Source organism: Ictidomys tridecemlineatus, chromosome 2, assembly GCF_052094955.1.
Source record: "Ictidomys tridecemlineatus isolate mIctTri1 chromosome 2, mIctTri1.hap1, whole genome shotgun sequence".
NCBI classification, from domain to species: Eukaryota; Metazoa; Chordata; class Mammalia; order Rodentia; family Sciuridae; genus Ictidomys; species Ictidomys tridecemlineatus.
The window spans coordinates 199,986,511-200,005,485 of NC_135478.1; the positions used below are offsets into that span (position 1 = coordinate 199,986,511).

Genomic DNA, 18,975 nt, shown 5'->3' on the forward strand with positions numbered 1-18,975 from the left:
AGTCAAGGATCAGGAAATGTCATGAGAAGTATCCCTTAGGCCTGGTGATTAGCTTCATAGGGGAGACTGATTATGGAAGAGTCGAGTCTTCAGGACATTTCTCTATGTCCACTCTTTTGAATCCAGACCCTAGTCTACTCAAGGTAGACCACTTGGCTTGGAAAGTACCATACTGTTTTAACATGTAGCTTCCACAGAAGAAGCATTTAGCCACACAGAGGGTTTGAAGGTGAAATGAGATCTCTGACAAGAGGGGCCAGTTCAATCTAAATATCACTGTATTACATGAGACTGAGGTTAATTTCCTGAGAGTCCCTCTAATGAATTAATAGTGGCCTCTGCCATCCTCAGAGGACACGGTGTTTAAAATTCTATTCACACATTAGTTTATTCTGATTTGCAATCGAACTGAGAACTCTAAGGATGCTGCTGTCTGCTATGGCTTTGTGCAGCTACCGATGTCTTCCAGGGTGTTTGGTGCTTGGCTGATGACACTCAGGTGGGGCTTTTCCTTCCCTCTCAGGAACTAGGCGTCTGGGAAGTTGGCCACCCTTTTTCCCTGGAGATAATCATTCTTCCACGGACATTGTTTTTATTTGTTGACTACTAATTTCATTTCATACCATTTTGAGTTAATTTGTTGTAAATGATACAAGTAATAAAATCACATTATAGCAAATTTAGAAGACTTAGGCCTAGAAATCATTCCTAACGTTCCTCCACTAGAGCACCAACTCACAGCATTTTTTAAAATGCACGTTTTAATATATTTCTATGATAGTGACACTGAACTTGGAAATTACATTTTAAAGACTGGCCGTTTCAAAAGGCAGTTTTTCTTCTGTTCAATCATCCTCCTAAATGTCATTAGGATACCCCAAATTTATTTATCCTAATGTTATCTATTAGATACACCATAAAGTACATTTCTGCATGTTATCCATTAAAAATACCCTTATTTATTTGACTTTTTCTGTTCACACTGATGAATGATTTAAATATTAAGATACTGTTGGCTTGGAAATTTGCGGATTCAGATTCATTTTATCAAAGGTTGTTATTATTATTTCAGTAGCATTTGACCTATAGTTGGTACTTAATACATGGTGTTTTCTTTTTTCCCTTGCACTATAAGCCTGAGGACATAGCTTATATTTCATTCGAGATTTCTGTTTTATCATATAAATTTGCCCTGCCTGTTCCAATTGCTCATTTATGGGGGCTACTAACATTCTGATTCCAGGGTCTAGTTTTCTCTGTGTTGCTGATGTAGAACATTAGAGCCAAGCAGGACTATGGAGATAACATAATCTGGTGTTCCCTCAATTGGTGCACTTTGGAATTTCCCATGGTGCTTATGAATACCAATTCCTTATGGAATCTGATTTTGGTGGATGAAAATTGTGCATCTGCATTTTAACAACACCTCAGTGTTCTGATCTGGTGGTAGAAGGACCATAGTTTTAGGTTAGCATTTGGTTAGCAGACTTTGATAACTTTTTAGAGCTAATGTTAGATTTTCCTCATGTTCAGTCTTTTGCTTTAAAAACTAATTGAATCTTGAGATGACTTATAACAGGAGGCAAATATTACAATCACAATTATGTTCTGCAACAGGAAATAAGTTCTAAATGAATCTTAACATTTTACTTGACACATTACTATGTTTAAGTGTATTAAAGATGTCATTGAAAGGTGCAGGGGAGGAAAATGAACTTGATTTGGCAGGTAGGTGTTCATGGTACTATTATCCACAACTGTCTATGCTGATTGACAGCACACACATTACCTCTTAACAGGCATTGTACTCAGTTGCATCAGATTTAAGTGTATGGCATTTTTACTGAATATTTGAAACTGTTTTAGTTAATAATATTAATTGTGCATAGACCAGCTTTCAGCCATTTTCAGTTGCAAAGTGCTTAATGGATAATAAACCAAAAGTTTTTATTGACCTTTGCTTATAGTAAACTTAGGTTGACGATGCTGTGCTGCTTAAGCTTTACATATTCTGAGCAGGGCTAATGTTTAATAATGCACCGAAGGACTCCCCTCCGTATTATAGATAAGAAACTGAAACACAGGGCTCAGAAGCTCCAATCACTCAGCCATAAGGAACAGAGTCAGAATTAAAGCTCAGATCTCCCGGTCCTTGTGTTCTGCTCTTAACACCCGATTACACTGCCCTTTTTTGCACAATTTCTATCTAATGAGAGGCACTTAGTCTAATGGCTGGTAGAGATGCATATTTACATTGCAAAGAGCATTGAAGCAAGGAATTTTACTCAATATATTCTTTTGGAAAACCAAACATGCTTTATTTCATTTTTCACAATTTATTTAAACATCTCACATATACAAAATAGGTACAATTTAATTTTTTTCTGCTTGTCTAAGAAACAAGGCTTCTTTGGAACCATGGAAGAGAATGAAAATGAGACTGGCAAAGAACAAATGCTGAATCTAAGAAGAGGGCGATTTTGGGCAAATGATGTGCATACCTTTAGTTGGGGATGAGATGAAACATACGGATGCTAAGTCAAATTAAAAAAAAAAACCCACACAATACAACTCAATACAGAGGAGTATTTCTTCTCAGATTCTTCTAGCACCATCAACATTCTTCAAGTATCTGAAATACTATTAGTTAGCACCTTTGTATTATGAACAAAAACAAGTACCTCAGTTCATGTCTGTCTAGGTCAGCATGGATGAGGTGGATCGCACCCACAGGAAAGCATTTTGAGGTAGTTTAAACCTTTGGAAGTTCTGGTTTTAAACTTCCCTCTGTGGAAGATATTCAGAAGCCACAAGTGGTGCGAATGTTCACGATTTTTATTTTTCAATTTTTATTTTAGTTTTCTTACAAAGGTTGACATTTTCCACAATAGGTGTGAGAATGTTGAAAAAAAAAAAACCACAAAATTCCAGATCTTTTGGGGAGGGGGAGAGGGAGTGGGAGTTAATTAAATCTTATTGCACAATGCTCTGATCAATCCTTCTTCTCTTTTGCCCACAATTTAAGCAAGGAGTTGTGCAGAAGAAATGGAAGGATTCAGCTTTCAGTTAAAAAAGAAGAAAAAGAGGAAATGGTAAAGAAAAAGTGTTTTTTCCCCCCAGATTTCTTTTTTGACTTTTAATTTAGGTTGAGTTCATTTATTTGAAACAGACTGGGCCAATGTCCACACCAATTTCTTGGTCAGCGCCACCGATGTCCAAAGGTGCAATATCAAGGAAGGGCAAGCGAGACGGCTTGTTTGTTTTGTATTCAATGATCGTCTTTCCCCATTCATTTGTCTTTTTCTGTTAAAAAAAAAAAGGAAGGAAAGAGATATGTAAAGTAGGATTATTCCTGCACTGGGTAACATCCTCACTTTAGATTTTATAAGAAGCACTTTTTGACTTGTTTATAGCATTCTGACGATTTTGTTCCAGATCAACAAACTCGTCTCTGAGAGTGTAGTGTCAAGCATTTCTTTACGGAGAGGTTCTGCCCAGACCAGCCTAAGTTTTGATGCATTTAAATATAGTCCAAGAGGCTTATTTCTACAATATCATTTTCAAAATTGGGATGTGTGTGTGTGTGTGTGTGTGTGTGTGTGTGTATTTGGGAAGAGGGAGTTGGGTAGGTATGTAGTACTGCCATGAATGAAGTCTAAATTTTATCCTAATTGTAACATATTGAAGGGAATATGTTACATATTTTCTTTTTTATAAAGAAAAAATATCTAAAGAAAAAAATTAAATATAGGCCATACTAAGAAGTAAAATAAAAATACAACATGACTGCAAATTTTAAAATTATAGGCTCTGTAAATCTCAAAATTTAAATTCTTGGCATACATTGTAATGTAAGAATTAAGCTAAAGGAAAAACAACTAATGCATACACACAGTAGTTATTTCCGCACTTCAGAGTACTTCTGAAGGCAGTTATCTGATAAGAATTCTCTGGATTTATCCGTCTGAATTTAAGTAAATATCTTTATGAAAAAGAGTGAATAAGTTAGGTTTGTCATTCATCTGTTCATCTAATGATCTAAGCTAGAACTCCCCCAACCCCACTTCGCCAAACAAATACTATTCCCACATTTTAATATTACTTACAGAGCAGCCATCTACAAGAACAGTGTAAGTGAACCTGCTGTTGCCATCGGCAACAAATTCAACATCATTGGAGCCTTGCAGAAGGATAGCCTTATCCAGACTGCCAGTCTCCCCATCCATGTATGCAATGCTGTTCTTGCAGTGGTAGGTGATGTTCTGAGAGGCATGGTTGGCCAGCAGGCGCATAAAGGCAAGTTGAGTAGCCATTTCCTTGGAGGTCACTCCTTCTACATTGTATTCGAACTGCAGAGGATAAAATGGGAATCCCAGTTAAGTGGAGAACTCAGATTCTAAAAGTAAAATTAAAACAACAACAACAAAGAACCAAACCAGTCTGGTAAAAGGAGGAGTAATGGACTTATATCCAAGTCTTAGGAAGTAAGTACTTTTTAAGGAAACTCAAGTTCACTTGTCTTTGAAGCATATGGTGGACATAAGATCTACTAGGCTAAGGTGAGATTATTTAATAATGGCACCTGTTTTAGGTAAGCATTAATGTGCACATAGCAATGAGATAGAGATTCAGAAGCCAACCTTTTTCTATAATATGTCTCTAATATGTGGAAATCTAAAAGGGATTCAACAAAGTTGGTGAAAAAAGTTTGATTAAAAATTCAGGAAAACTGCTTTTGTTCTGAAAGCACATATGCATAGCTATTTGCTGGCCAGCACACCTTCACATTAAATGACATTGGCCTGCTTTTCCAATGATTATCAACCATATTACGTGTTTGATCCATTCAACCCATCTTTTACAGTCAAGGACAGAACTGGTAAGATAGCGAAACACAGACAAGTAAAACACAAATAATCTTAAGAAAATAACATTTTATAGAGTGAGGAGTGTTTGTAGGACACCTCACCTGGCTACCACCATTCATAATTTCTGCTAACCAGACGTGCTTCTTGGCCTTGGTGCTCCTGTACCAGTTCTTGGCTGGGATGTGTTCAGGTTGGGCCTTGATGCAGGTTTCACCAGTAGAGAAATCACAGTATACTTTGATAGCATCCATAGTGCATCCTTGGTTCGGGTCAATCCAGTAGTAACCTTTTCAGAAAACAAGACCCAGATAATTAACCTTCTTACTGAGTAGAACATAGATTCTAATAATAATTAGTCAAAAATACTGATTTTCATAAGTAACTTTTTTTATGGTACTGTGATATTCTCTGTTCCACATTTATCAGGAAGAAAGAGGAGGCTATGTTTCGGATTAGACAGTTCCTTCTCATATCTCCTCCATGCAAAATCAGAGCAGGGTATTTACCCATGAGAAGGTCAAAAATCTATGTTAAGGGAATTCTGAGGATGCTCACTGGTTGGGAGAAGAAAATGATGCTTCATAAATTGGCTAAAATTTCACATACTGTGAGTTTTATACCAAAAACATTTTCACTTGAGATATCAGTGGGAATTGAGTTTGATGAGCTCAACCTGTTAGAACAGTCAGTGTGGCTGGGACGTTTTGACCTACCGCTGCTCCACTCTGGGTGGCTGAGTCTTAAGTCTCGGCATGTGCGAGCTGGGTTCTTCCTAGAGCCTTCAGGAGTAAGAAGGGTCTCAATCTGGTTGTTGAGGGACTTCAGGGTGGCATCCACTTCATAATCCTTGGGTCTGAGAGAAGGTGATGAGCGAGGCTGGTCAGCCCTGTAGAAGTCTCCTTCATAACCAAAGTCGTAACCACCACCGCTTACACCAGGAGGCCCAGGAGGCCCAGGGGGACCGGGAGGGCCCTGTGAAGGTAGAAGTGAGAAAGGAAAAGCTTTGAATGCAGCTGCAGTGAGAGAGACATCCATGCCAGCAGATTTTCAATGGAGCTTCATATAAAAGCAACAAGGAATCAAGTTAAAGTAAGTAACTTGTTCCGGGGCACACTTCTTGGCATGGGCTTACAAACCTCAATGCATACAGTCCATATTCAGATACCTTAGAAAATATATTGAAGTGGGGCTACTTCAATGTGTTATCAAAACTGCCTGGGTTTAGTCTGAAGAGAATTTTCCCCTAGTCAGTGATGTTCTTTCTCATTTCACCAAATCATACTTACAGCAGGTCCTTGGCTACCCTGAGATCCTCGAACACCAGCAGGTCCGACACTACCAGGATGTCCAGAGCGACCATCTTTGCCAACAGGGCCAGAAGGACCAGCAGGACCCTAAAGAAGAAGGAAAACAAGTGCATGTGAATGAGCAAATCCACACCAGGCAGATGTGGCCTGGGCCTTACTGCCCTTGTTGGCCTCAATTTCAGAGATGACCTATCTTTTGGGTGCACCTACCCTAGGGCCAGCAGGACCAACGGGGCCAGGAGAACCTTGATCGCCATGTTGACCCTTGAAAGAGAGAGCAACAACAACAGAAAAATCACACTTTCAGAACACATGTCAATAGACAGATTTTCTCCCCCACTAAATTGAATAGAAAACTTTAGTTTCAATGGACTCTGGACTGAGAAAATTGAAAATGTAAAGTGGGGCTCTTTTCTCCCATTATGTCTATTACATTCAATTATTTTTTTTCCACGAGCTATTTCAACAGTGCAATATTAGTCATTCCTCTAATTATGTTTATTTTAAGTGGGGTTGAAGGACATTGTTGCCAGGAGATTTTAATATATGTATTTTTCTATCTCCCTTAACCCTCACCTTTTCGTCTGGGGATGAAACAGAATCATCACTGACAGACATGGAATTAGCCAGAGTGGGAAATGGGCACGAGGCAGGATGTTTTAGAACAATAGCAGTGAAAATGCGGAGGAGGTCCTTCTGAGCTCAAGGCCTTTGAGGTCAGTGTACATGTGGAATGGCCACGTTTTACTTACAGCGAGACCTGGAAGACCCTGTAATCCATTGTGTCCCTTTAGGCCAGGAAGACCTCTGGGCCCTTTATCACCAGGCTCTCCCTTGTCACCTCGAACGCCTTGTGGGCCCTGTAAGAAAAGAGAACAACAGAGAGGACTTTTAGCTTTTCAAAAACGATGCTCACTTTTCTATAAATTCTGTTTACCCTGTTTGTAAAGGTAACTTGAGACATGCAAAGGTCTAGATAGGTTCTCAATTCTTCTGATAATCTCTGCTTTAGTTGAGCTGTGGGTGAAAGGGCTAGATGCCTATGATTACGTAATACAAACAAGCAGAAAAGCCTTCAAATAGATCAAGCTATCTGAATCAAATCTTTTTTTATAGAGTAAAATATTTTAAAATTTGAAGTCTAGCCTATATATATTATCAAACTTCTGAATAGATAATGTATAGTTATAGATAATATATAATAGATATAGATAATAGATAATTTGGATGGATTCTCCCTAAGGGTTAATTTGTATAAAATCTCACTGTGTACGTACACTAGGACCTCTTGGACCGACAGCACCAACAGGACCAACAGAACCAGCAGGACCCTGTAAATGGGAAAAGAGAAACAAGTCATCAGCTAAGCGCAAGATCCTTCTCTCATGCTCCTGCTCTCTCCCACTGTGGAGAAGACGAGAGGAGTCCTGAGGATGATAGCATTAAGGGAATGGTATTTAGACTTACAGGTTCACCGCGGTTTCCATGTTTGCCAGCAGGACCCACAGTGCCATGAGGACCAGGTGCACCTGCAGCACCAGCAGGACCAATGTTGCCAGGGTAACCGCGTTCTCCCTACCAAAGGCAAAATGAAGCTTAGCATCAATCTGTATTTTCATCACTTTTAAGTTAGAGAAAAATGAAAACCTGTACTGACCTTGTGTCCAGGTTGACCATCGCGACCTGGAGGACCATCACTTCCAGGATTGCCCTGTGAAGACACCATGCAAATTAATGCTCTTGATGAGGCTCTGTGGCATACTAACCCCTTCATCTCCCAACCCCTTCAAGGGAACTTATTTCAGACTGTTAAAGGGATAGGGTCTTCCAAGCTAGATTTTCTTTGAGATATTTTTAATATTTAAGCCCCAAATGTAAAGTGTGATAGTTAAAGACCCATTCTGCGGCTCAAGAAACTGTTCATATCTTTCAGTCCTGTGAGTTCATTACATGTAGATGTTATGGAAAAACAGATCATCTAGTTCAGAAACTTGGAACAAGAGGACTTTAGCTCAGCACACGAAGTTCCACACAATGAGATCCTTCTCGGTATTATTTTACAAACCAAGTGTGGTACTCACATCACGACCAGCTTCACCAGGAGCACCATTGACTCCAGGACTGCCCACTGCACCAGGGGGACCACGGGCCCCAGGAGGGCCTGCAATGCCCAGAGGACCAGGTTCACCCTAAAGAAGATAAAGCAACATTTCTCTCATTAGATGAAATGCTAACCTCACTCTCCAAAAACAACCTTCAGGAGATTCTAGTTTGAAAAAAAAAAAAAAAAGGCAAACTGGACTGCAAAACGTCAGGAGGTGTCATTAGTGTTGTGCTTGCCTGCCTTCTATACACTCAGAAGGTCAGTATTGAGTAGTTATAGAATTTTGCTCTGTATAAAGCAAACCTAGTTGCATCCAATATCCCAAATGAAAATAATTCAGATAGTTGATAAGAGTTTATGGAGATGAGATGATTTCTGGTTGCTGTCACATGTAAGGTTAAATGGGATGATTCAGAATTTCCAGAATTTCATTCTTCCTGCACGATAAATGATGCCAGCATTTCATATTGCAGAGGAGTAAATGCAATTAGAGCTTATATAGTTCTTAAGCGTGTAGAAAGAACAAAAATCATTCTGCATAATGTTAAGCTGTGTCTTTATAGTGTGTGTCTAAGTAAGGTGGTATTAAAGCTTCTTAGATAAGTGACATGTGATCTGTATAAAGAAAATGCCATGAATAAAAATCTTAAGTGGAGTTATTCAGTGATCAATCTGTCACATTTGAAGTGGCAGCTTTTAAAATCTTTTATTATGTTAATGAGAATCAGAGTGGTGTCAAACACTCACCAAAGCACCAGCAATACCTGGCAGACCACGTTCGCCCCTGGAGCCAGGGAGACCCAGAATACCAGGAGCACCAAGAAGACCCTGAGGACCTGGGGTGCCAGGAGGTCCCTAAGCAAGAGAAAAAATACTGAGTATTACTGGTTTAAGACCCTGGTTGATAATACAGTTTAGTTTGAGGATTATGAAAATGAGTTTACAAAAGGGTTTATGTCCTAATAGTGGTATGTATCCTTGAAATCTTTTCTCTAGTGATGACAGTGAGCTTATATCTTGGCATGTATATATTTTTTTTGTACCCAATTCCTCCTTAAGATAAATGGTACAACATTTAACAATATGTAGTTGAAATTAATGAGGCCATTTGCAAGGGGGATAGAGTTTTCACACACTCCATGCAGGGAAGCAAATCTTAATTTTGGCCTCTAAGGTCTAATAAAGGCACTTTTTCACTTTTTTTTTTTTTAAAGAAAACTTTACTGAAAAAAAAATTTGGGGAGGAGTGGTACTAGGGATGGAAGTGAGGGGCACTCAACCACTGAGCCAATCCCTAGCCCTATTTTGTATTTCATTTAGAGATAGGGTCTCACTGAGTTTCTTAGTGTCTTGCTTTTGCTGAAGCTGGCTTTGAACTCTCTATCCTCCTGCCTCAGCCTCCCCAGCATTCTGGGATTACAGGCGTGTGCCACTGTGCCTGGCAACTTTACTGAAATTTAAAACACATATATGATAAAGCACTTTCAAAGCAGCAATCATACTGGATGATGCATGTTTGAGAAATCAGTAGCTTACTGATATTGATGAATGTCCAGTAGGATGGCCACAGCAATGGAATTCTCTTAATTCTAGAAACTTAGGTGTTCTCGACAAACAGCTTAAAGGGCTGTCGTGATAAAGAGTGAGTTCCCTCCTTTGCTGCAATTCCTGTTATGTACTTTCTGAGTATCTGCTGAAGCCTCAGCACCTAGTGTGCTGGACAGATTTCCTGGCTCAACTGAGCTCTACGCGAGAGCTTGCAATACTCATCAACAAACATAAATGCCAAATTGAGGATTCGAGTAGGGGCTTTATTTTAGCTCAACAACAGGCAATAAGAAAAAGGAGTTTGAAATTACTTACAGCAGTACCAGGCTCTCCAGCGGGACCCTTTTCACCAGCGAAGCCAGGTGGGCCAGATGCACCTGTTTCTCCAGTTCGGCCAACGGGACCTTGGTCACCACGAGGACCTCGAAGCCCTTCTTTACCAGCAGCACCAGGGGGACCAGGAGGGCCAGTGATACCCTGTAGGCAAATTTACAAGGTTATTTACTTTCTGTTGAGTATAATGGACCTGGAAGAGAGCCACCGACGTTTTACATACCAAGACTCAAGTAGTGAGAGGAAGCAAAACTACTCTGGCTGTTGTTTGGATTTAGAGTTTTTAACAACCTCATAGAAAGAAGCAACTTCTGTTATACATTTACTGAGGCTATGACACAGCAAATAATCGAGGCAGAGTTAGTGTCAAACTTCTGTGAGAAAACGTAATGTCATGCCACCAGGACCCTGGCATATTAGAATCAGAACCATGCAAAGTTATGAGAGTTAATTTTAAGTGAACGGGACTTTGGGTTTTGGAAGATTCTGCCCATTTCTTTTTGAAGAAAGCCAATACTGGCATTTTGTTCATAACTTAGGAACCACATATGCTCTCAACTAGGTTTAATTAAATGCCTACAGGGAATGAAGATTTTTCTGTTATGAACCTGTAAAAGGATTCCAAGAAATCAACATCTTTGCTATTTCCACCCCACCTGAAACCTCAACCAGAAGACTTAATCCTTGGTAATTAATTAAATTCTCTTGAGTCCTGACAGGAGAGTCTGAATCAGAATTAAATTAGAGGCCAAACCACCTTTAAATTTAGGAACAATTATACCTTAACAACGGAGGCAGAATGTTAGCCATAAAGGGTAATTAGATATAGAAATATCTGATATGTGACTGAAACCATACTGTTTCTTTATTTTTAACAGAGATCATGCCCTCAAAATGAGATTGGTGTTTGCATGAGTAAAAGCCTCTTAAATTGATATTATAAAATATAATTTGTGATGGTTTTGCCTTAATGGCTGAGAAAAACTGATTTTACATCAGGAAAGTAATAGCAAATATTAGCGATATGTTTTTATAGAGAGTTGCTCACTACTTTTAAGTTGCTCGATAGTTTCTTATCAGAGGCCAGATTTTTTGGCTAGTGTAAATGAGACATATTTGGAGTGATTTACTTACAGAGGGTCCAGGAGGACCAGTTCGTCCAGCAGCACCAGGGAAACCAGTCATACCCTAAGAATGAAGCACATTAAAATTTCAGTCAAACTAACTCCAAAAATTTGGATGAGAGGAATTTCTCCTGTGGAAAATCCTGATGGGACTAGGGATGGACCAAAGAGTAAGTAGTAGGCTGTTTCCTATAGGTATAATTCAACCAGGACTCTGAAGACCCTCCTCCCCACCTATTCCTTATCAACATGCCACCAGTTACTGTGCCCATGTTTTGCATTAAGGTTTTGACTGTTCTTTTTGAAATACATCTTAACTCATGGTTGTAAGAGCAAGAATATAAGACACTATGTCACTGTTACACATTAATGTTGTATACATTAGTGACTATCTTAACTACCTGACTAAGAGAATGGGAAAAAAATAACTAAAGGAGAAATGTTATTTATAGAGGGTGTGTGTAGAAAGAATAAATGACCTAGGGCACTATACACAGCCACCCACTCCCACTACTCAGTAGAATCCATTTCTGGGGAGCTCTGCATCTCTAGAAAGTCAAACTGGCAACACTAGATACAAGGGTAAGGACTAGGACAGGTAGGAAAAGGGAGAAATAAAAAAACTACTCTGTGGGTTGTGTTGAAAATAATAAAGACATATCATTTCATTAAAAAAAAAAAAAGATAAAGAACTATTTTATCCACTTCACAGTTAAACCACTAGGGGTCGACCTTGGGTATTACCTCAAGTGAGGTGGTAGAAACATATCCTGCATTGAGCCTCAGCTGGGATTAACATCCAGAGTGGCTGATCTTACCTTCAATATCAGAATTGCTCTGATTAGAATGAACTTGAATCTCAAGAATCTTCTAGTAAGAGTTTAAATTAACTAAAGACTTCAAAACTTTCAAGTTATTCCTAATAGAATCTGAAGAAAGAAGAGTGATCAGAGTCCATTGTAGATACTTACAGGGGGTCCTCCATCACCACGACCTCCAGCAGGACCAGGGGGACCATTTGGACCCTAAATGCAAACAGAAAGATGAGGTCAAACTCCAAAAGAAATGATTCTTATACATGTTACTCTTTTTCCAAAAGGATCATTCCCATATCCATTAGAAGAAAATCCATAAATGAAAAATTATTATCTGTGTCATATAAAATAAATATTCTTACTTAAATATTACCACCCTGTGGTTTATTGAAGAATATAAATAAGATGATACTAGCAAAACTTTAATGTTAATTGGTGTGCAAAGATTAACTTTTTAAAAAAAATCATCTTCTTTCTGGTATATTCCCTAGTATACAGTAGGTACTTGATTGATGTATGTTGAATTATAAATCTCATGGATAACTATATAGGCTATGTTGACCACCAGTGAATTCAACTTACAGATGGGCCAGCAGCTCCAACGGGGCCAGCGGGACCAACAACACCATTTTCACCCTTAGGTCCTTTGGTTCCTCTCTCTCCTTTAGCACCAGGTTGACCAGCGGCACCCTGTTGGAAAGGATCTGTTATAGCTCTGGTATTCTGATTCACTCTGCTTCCCAACCTGGTATGATGTCAGATCAATCTTCATTATGTGATACTCACAGCAGGACCAGCAAATCCATTGGGACCAGCAGGACCAACCTCACCACGTTCACCCTAGATGGAAGAAGGGATTTTAAAAAGCCTTAGCAATCCTAAATTCATGAATGTTCAAAAGTTGTGAGGTATGAGAGTCCAAATGATCCAGATTTTTACTTACAGGGCTACCCCGAGGACCAGGTGGGCCAGCAGGACCAGCAGCACCAGCTTCACCCTGTAATGGAACAAATGATGAATCTGCTAATGTGCCTAATGCAGGTGCTCCAAGAGGCAGGAAGGATGAAGAACAGCAGTAGACAGGGCTGTTGTCAGAGTTTGCAGATTTCTTGGAAGAGATAACTAATGTACATCTCACAGAGCAAAATGAAGTGGATTCTTACTTTACTTAATGCTGTATTCATTTTAAGAGTTGAAGTGGTATTGGTTGTTCTCTTGCAAAAACACTATAAATCAGAACCCACAATACCAGGAGGAGGACATTTTAATTTTTAGATGGACACAGAGCTGATCTATTTGCTGCACTCTTTGCAGTACAATAAATAAGGTCTATTTTAAGTGGACTGCTTGATGTGAAATGGGCACACTATGTATTTTATTGATTTTTTACAATTGAAGGCTTTGAGAAGGCTTAGTGCATTAGGATATTGTTAATGGGCAACAGGGAAAGTCTGTAAAACAAATGATAGGGATTAAAGTATAGATCAGATAGCTGGCACATCTATAGGATGGGAAAGAGAACTTTAAACACAGAGCATTTGTTTCCTGCTGCCCTATCACAACAGCTAGGTTTTTAAATAAGTGGGCTTTATACCAAGCCATAAAAATGAATTGCTGGGGCTCTTTGGGACTAGGGCAGGCAGGAAATTTTAGATAGTGCTATCAGCTCATAGAGTTACACTTAGTGAAAATGCAAGCTCACCCGGTCACCTGTAGCTCCAGCAGGACCAGGGGCACCTACAGCACCAGGAGCACCCTAGTAACAAAAGGAAACATGTCTTATTAATTAATAACACTCCACACCTTCAAAAGTGAACCTTGTCATTCCTGCTGCTAGGCCTATGCAGAGACTGAGCACTGTTACTACACATTCTGGTTGGACATCAAGAAATCTTGGATCCATTTCAATTCTAATTATTAAGACTATGAGAAGCCACTTTCAGGAGAACAGAACTCGAGTAATAAAAGCTATGAAAATGTGTAAATGGAGGGCAGGCTAAGAATTTGGGAGATCTGAATTCTGCTCTTATAAAAATTACTTGGAGATCAGTAAATTTATTAGCCTTGTTTGGAAATGTCAGAACTCTATGGTTCAAAGGAAAGAATGGGCTACAGAAAATCATCTCTGAGGGAGAAGTGAAAGAAAGAACCAAGGCAGACTGTGGCCTGCAAGTGTCATGATGCTGATACCCTTGGTAGGGTAATTATGCTTTTATGTATTTTCTTTGGCATCTCTATGGTATTAAAAGCTGATCTTTATGGCTGCTCTTAGACAAAGTCTCAGGGCAGACATCTGAGTAACTGCAGGACCTTGTTAAGAGTTCTGGCTTTTTAAATGTAAAGGCATTTACATTTGTTATTTTTTAAAGCCCCCTCATTATCACTTCAAATACTTGTTTAATGTTCTATTAAACCCAGAGCTTTTTGTCTGTAGGTGGTATATTTGATATTAGGGAAGTTAGAAAATTCCAGATGTGATTTCCAAAAGATTATGTCCTGTTGAATTTTTCTTTTGGAACATGAAAAATGACATTATTAGTGGTGGATCCAGGAAGGAATGCAATACTATCTTACTAAACTTGCTATTTTTGAAAACTTTCTCAATTCAAATAAAATTCAACTTACACGAGCACCATCTCTGCCAGGGTTACCAATTTCACCTCTGAGGCCAGGTTCACCCTGAAAGTATAAAGCAAGAGCAACTTTTTATTTTCTGAACACATTTTTGAATCAAAATTAATCTGAAGTGATTTTATAGAAGACTCTATAATACCATTCATCATTTAAGATATTTAGTACATTTCTCAATTCCCTACCCTTCCATAGGATGTTGAACAAGGAAAGAAATTTTAAAAATAATAATAATTCAAGATCCATTCCAGATTATTGTCAAACATTTCCCCCCTAATTTCCATATACCCTTCTGACGCATAATCAAGCAAGGTACAAATTCATGTGGACAGAATTGTAAGACAACATCACAATGGGCTGCAGGGCCTGATCACTCTTACGGCATAACTAATGCAGCAGCACGGTTGACAGCTGTTCAATAGAGCTTCTTCCCATTAATTAGGGCAGGATGAGGCATTATTGTTAGTGGCATTAAAATGAGCCTCATGTATTACTCAACACCATCTGTTTGCGTGAAATTCCATGGTAGTGAGGAATTTTGCCAGATTAGTGAGTTTAGAAATGCGTAGGTGCTAGGTGGCAGAGGGAAATGTACATAGATAGATATCAAAATGCTACCAGACCACCTGCCAAGAATTGTAAAAAAAACTGGGCATCCTTGTGTGGTCCCTTTGCCAGGGTTCATCAATAGTATGTATTAAGGGCCAACACTGAGAAGATACCTTTTCTCCCTTGCCTCCAGGTATGCCAGCAGCACCCCTCTCTCCTGGGAGTCCACCAGGACCAGATGCACCAGCAGTGCCTGGAGCACCAACCACACCGGGTTCACCCTTGAATCAAACACATGCGAAATCAATTATTTCAGTGGCAAAAGAAAAAAAAAAATGAAGAAATAAACTCTTGAAGAATTCCAATTTAAACATTTAATAGGTAGCATTCTTGCTTGCTTAGAGACACAAAGGAGGGACATTGAAAGAGGGAGAATATAACAGGGAGATGCTATCAATGACACAATGACTAAAGAAAAGAGAGTAGTGGGAGTGGGTGGCTGTGATTCTTCTATAACCTGCTTCCAATCCTCTTAAGGAAGACTGGCCTGGAGAAGGAGATGATGGGGACAATGGGAAGCAGAGAGTGAAAAATGTATGTCCATAAACCTTTTTCAAGGATAAGTCTCTTAACCCAGGGGGGAAACATGGAAAGAGACCTTATCAACTGGGGAGATATTTGTGTTTTTAGTTTTCTTAAAAGAGGAGACTATAGATTCCATTTTGTATGAACCTTCACAATTTCATGTACTTAAAACTATTGACTAGCTTCTGAGATGAATAAGTCCCAATGAAAGGATCATCTAACCCAACTCTATTTCCTTTCTTATTTCTTCTCTCCCTCTTACCTTGTTTTCATTTATTCCCTATAATATCCTTCCACATACTAAAATAACCTTCTGCAACGACTCTACACATTTTCTGCCTTGAAGGTAAGAATCAGAAGTTAATACGAATTGCCTTCTTCTTCCTGTGTTTCAAGTAATCTGTTTTCCAAACGTGTATAATTCCATCCACTTTAAAATCTGAACTACAGATTCTGTTTTAAAACACAAGCTTTCAAATTTATTTTTTTTTGGGGGGGGAGGGTGAATATAGTATCCAGTTAATGTTCATTATTATAAACTCTCATTGTTAAAATTTAACTTTTAAAAATTTTAATTCAAGGGTGGGATATTGAAAGGATAAAGTTTGTTTTCTGAAAATAATGTCCCCATATATAGGATGGTTCTTGTTTCAAACAAAGGCATAAACAATGTAATGAGAAAAGGGTAAAATCACACTAATTCATTACTGTTTGAGGCCTCTCTGCCTCACTTTTCTTTTGGAATAATTTAGGTCCCCTGGACTGCTTACTAAGGTGGAAATCTTCACAGAATTGGAAATAAATAAAAATATGAAAAATTTTCCTTTTCTTATAAAGAGTATATTTATTATTGGGTATAATGCCAACAAAGTATAAAACCCAAAGTTTTACCTTGTTTCCATCAGGCCCTGGGGGTCCAGAAGGACCTCGGCTTCCAATGGGACCAGCAGGACCAACAGCCCCACTCTCACCTGGGGGACCACGTTCCCCCTGTAAAGCAGAAATTAGGAGATGTCACTTTCAGAGATACCATGTTAAACCCACAGTTCACATTTGTTCTGCCATCTTTCAGCAAATTAAATTTTTTTTTGTTTCTAATTTCTCCATTTGTAAAATGATGAGATGGGATGAGATAATCTATAAAGTCTCAATCAGTTCTAATGTTCTGGGATTATGATTCTAAAATGTGTTACTTCTAAAGTATAATGTCCAATCTTTGGAATTTATTTCTTTTTTTTGCATCTGTGATAAATCCATAGGTAAAAATAGAAGTTGATTACACACAGCAGTCAAAGGAAAAGATTGTGGCATTAGAGTGGAATAGCAATGTCAGATATAGATAAAAATTATATCTCTGCCCCCTTTTTTCAACTTCACGCAATAATGATGTAACAGTTTTAATATTCAACTCCTCAATTGTGTGTATATTTGTATCTATCAATTTACTATATATGTAGTATCTCTCAATTCACATCTAAATATCACTATAATGTGGCATTTTGTGACCCAGAATATTTATCACCTAGGTTAACATTGCAACAGTATCAAAAGACTTTGTTATAACTTGCTTTTATTGTACTATGGACTTTTAAAATACTAACTCTGGGCTTCCTAGGTCTATGATCACCAGCAACATAATGGGATACTTCAGTGGCAAATGAATCATTCCAGTTATGTTAATATCCACAAACTATATCTTTATTTTATTTTTCTGTATAAATTAGATGTATACAATCAGCTTTAGACTGTGAATATCAACAAACATTGCAAAAACTGACATTAGATCTTAGTAAGTTATTAATTTCCCTTGGATTGAGCCACTGTCATGAATGTCTCACACTTGTCTATATAAATCACTGACTACAATACTTGCATTAGTTCATTTATGTGTCTTACGACCATGTAGTTATTGAATAGGAAATTTGAGTAACTAAACAGAAAAGTCAACTATCAACTTAGAAATCTACTGATCTCTATGGATCACATTTGATAATAAAAGAGGTGTGCAAGGAAGGTCATCAGTGGCTTTAGGAGAAAGTGTGCCTTCTTTTAAAATCACAATGCCAGAAATTGTTGAAAGTTAATTAAATAACACTTACTCTTGGACCAGCAGGACCAGGGAGACCAAATTCACCAGGGATACCCTAGGCAAAATCCAAGAATATGTCAAACATGAAGTGTATAGGTGATTTCTAAATTCACTTATGATTATGATATTTGAAAGGTTCTGAAAAAGTGAAATAAAGCTGCGTGGGCTCTACTTATAAAAAGCCTAAGTATAGAGGGAAATGCAATGTATACAACAGAACTCTCAGTGGTCTATGAAAATCTACAAAAAGAGAAGTCCGTGGATATCAAAGATGTATCTATTCTAGGACAGGACCTGGTATCAGAAAATTTAAATTTACATTATTTAGTCCATTGTCTTTAAAAAAGTGACAAAGCAGACTATCTCTTTTGATAATATGATAAATAATAATGAACACTATCAGACATTGCCTATTTTTAGCTATATAACAGACTGCCTTCTTAATAGAAATTATCATATTCTGTACATTACCTAGTTAATTGTATACCCAAGTGTATCTCTTTTATTACTGACCAGCTGTCTCCTTAATGTGCCCCACTGTTGACAAAGGAGACCAGGCCACAGAATGTAACTAAATTGAGGCACATTCATCACAATTACAGAGAAAATGACTCAGAACTCATGCTCTGATTGTGGATAGCACTGTCATGTCTGAATGCCAAGAAAAACATTAAAAGCAATTTTTCAGGGTCCAGTTTGATGAAAAATCAGTGCATTTATGTTCTCACTCTAGAAAAGGAAATAATTTGTATTTTACCATTACCAAGAACAAAACGAAAAGTAAGGCTATTACATGAAATATTCATTGATAGATTTTACTTTCATAATGTGATGTTTCATTGAATCCATAAAACAAAGTAATTTGAACTAATATCAGTAACTCATTTCACTCTCTCCCTCAGCACCAACATAGACAGAACACTATCATTAACAGATGAAATATGAAACTTCCCTTTACATATTGTAATTGTGTTGCAATAGGGCATTAAACAGAAGGAAATTCTCAAGTGAATTTACTATCA

The 18,975-nt window shown here is 38.2% G+C and overlaps 1 protein-coding gene across 1 annotated transcript in view; it reads right to left on the minus strand.

The window, feature by feature from the left end:
• Positions 1 to 2,817: 2,817 nt before the first annotated feature.
• Positions 2,818 to 18,975, minus strand: part of Col1a2 (collagen type I alpha 2 chain) — a 35,445-nt gene continuing 19,287 nt past the window's right edge. Inside the window, exons 30-52 of the mRNA XM_005331821.3 lie at positions 17,964 to 18,008; positions 16,756 to 16,854; positions 15,453 to 15,560; positions 14,725 to 14,778; positions 13,802 to 13,855; positions 13,043 to 13,096; positions 12,886 to 12,939; positions 12,682 to 12,789; positions 12,256 to 12,309; positions 11,295 to 11,348; positions 10,143 to 10,304; positions 9,027 to 9,134; positions 8,257 to 8,364; positions 7,833 to 7,886; positions 7,643 to 7,750; positions 7,453 to 7,506; positions 6,928 to 7,035; positions 6,386 to 6,439; positions 6,155 to 6,262; positions 5,582 to 5,840; positions 4,970 to 5,154; positions 4,107 to 4,349; positions 2,818 to 3,303 (exon numbers count right to left, since the gene is read on the minus strand). Coding sequence (XP_005331878.1) covers positions 3,157 to 3,303; positions 4,107 to 4,349; positions 4,970 to 5,154; positions 5,582 to 5,840; positions 6,155 to 6,262; positions 6,386 to 6,439; positions 6,928 to 7,035; positions 7,453 to 7,506; positions 7,643 to 7,750; positions 7,833 to 7,886; positions 8,257 to 8,364; positions 9,027 to 9,134; positions 10,143 to 10,304; positions 11,295 to 11,348; positions 12,256 to 12,309; positions 12,682 to 12,789; positions 12,886 to 12,939; positions 13,043 to 13,096; positions 13,802 to 13,855; positions 14,725 to 14,778; positions 15,453 to 15,560; positions 16,756 to 16,854; positions 17,964 to 18,008 — 2,382 coding nt within the window. The 3' untranslated portion in view covers positions 2,818 to 3,156. The remainder of the gene's footprint in view (positions 3,304 to 4,106; positions 4,350 to 4,969; positions 5,155 to 5,581; positions 5,841 to 6,154; positions 6,263 to 6,385; positions 6,440 to 6,927; positions 7,036 to 7,452; positions 7,507 to 7,642; positions 7,751 to 7,832; positions 7,887 to 8,256; positions 8,365 to 9,026; positions 9,135 to 10,142; positions 10,305 to 11,294; positions 11,349 to 12,255; positions 12,310 to 12,681; positions 12,790 to 12,885; positions 12,940 to 13,042; positions 13,097 to 13,801; positions 13,856 to 14,724; positions 14,779 to 15,452; positions 15,561 to 16,755; positions 16,855 to 17,963; positions 18,009 to 18,975) is intronic.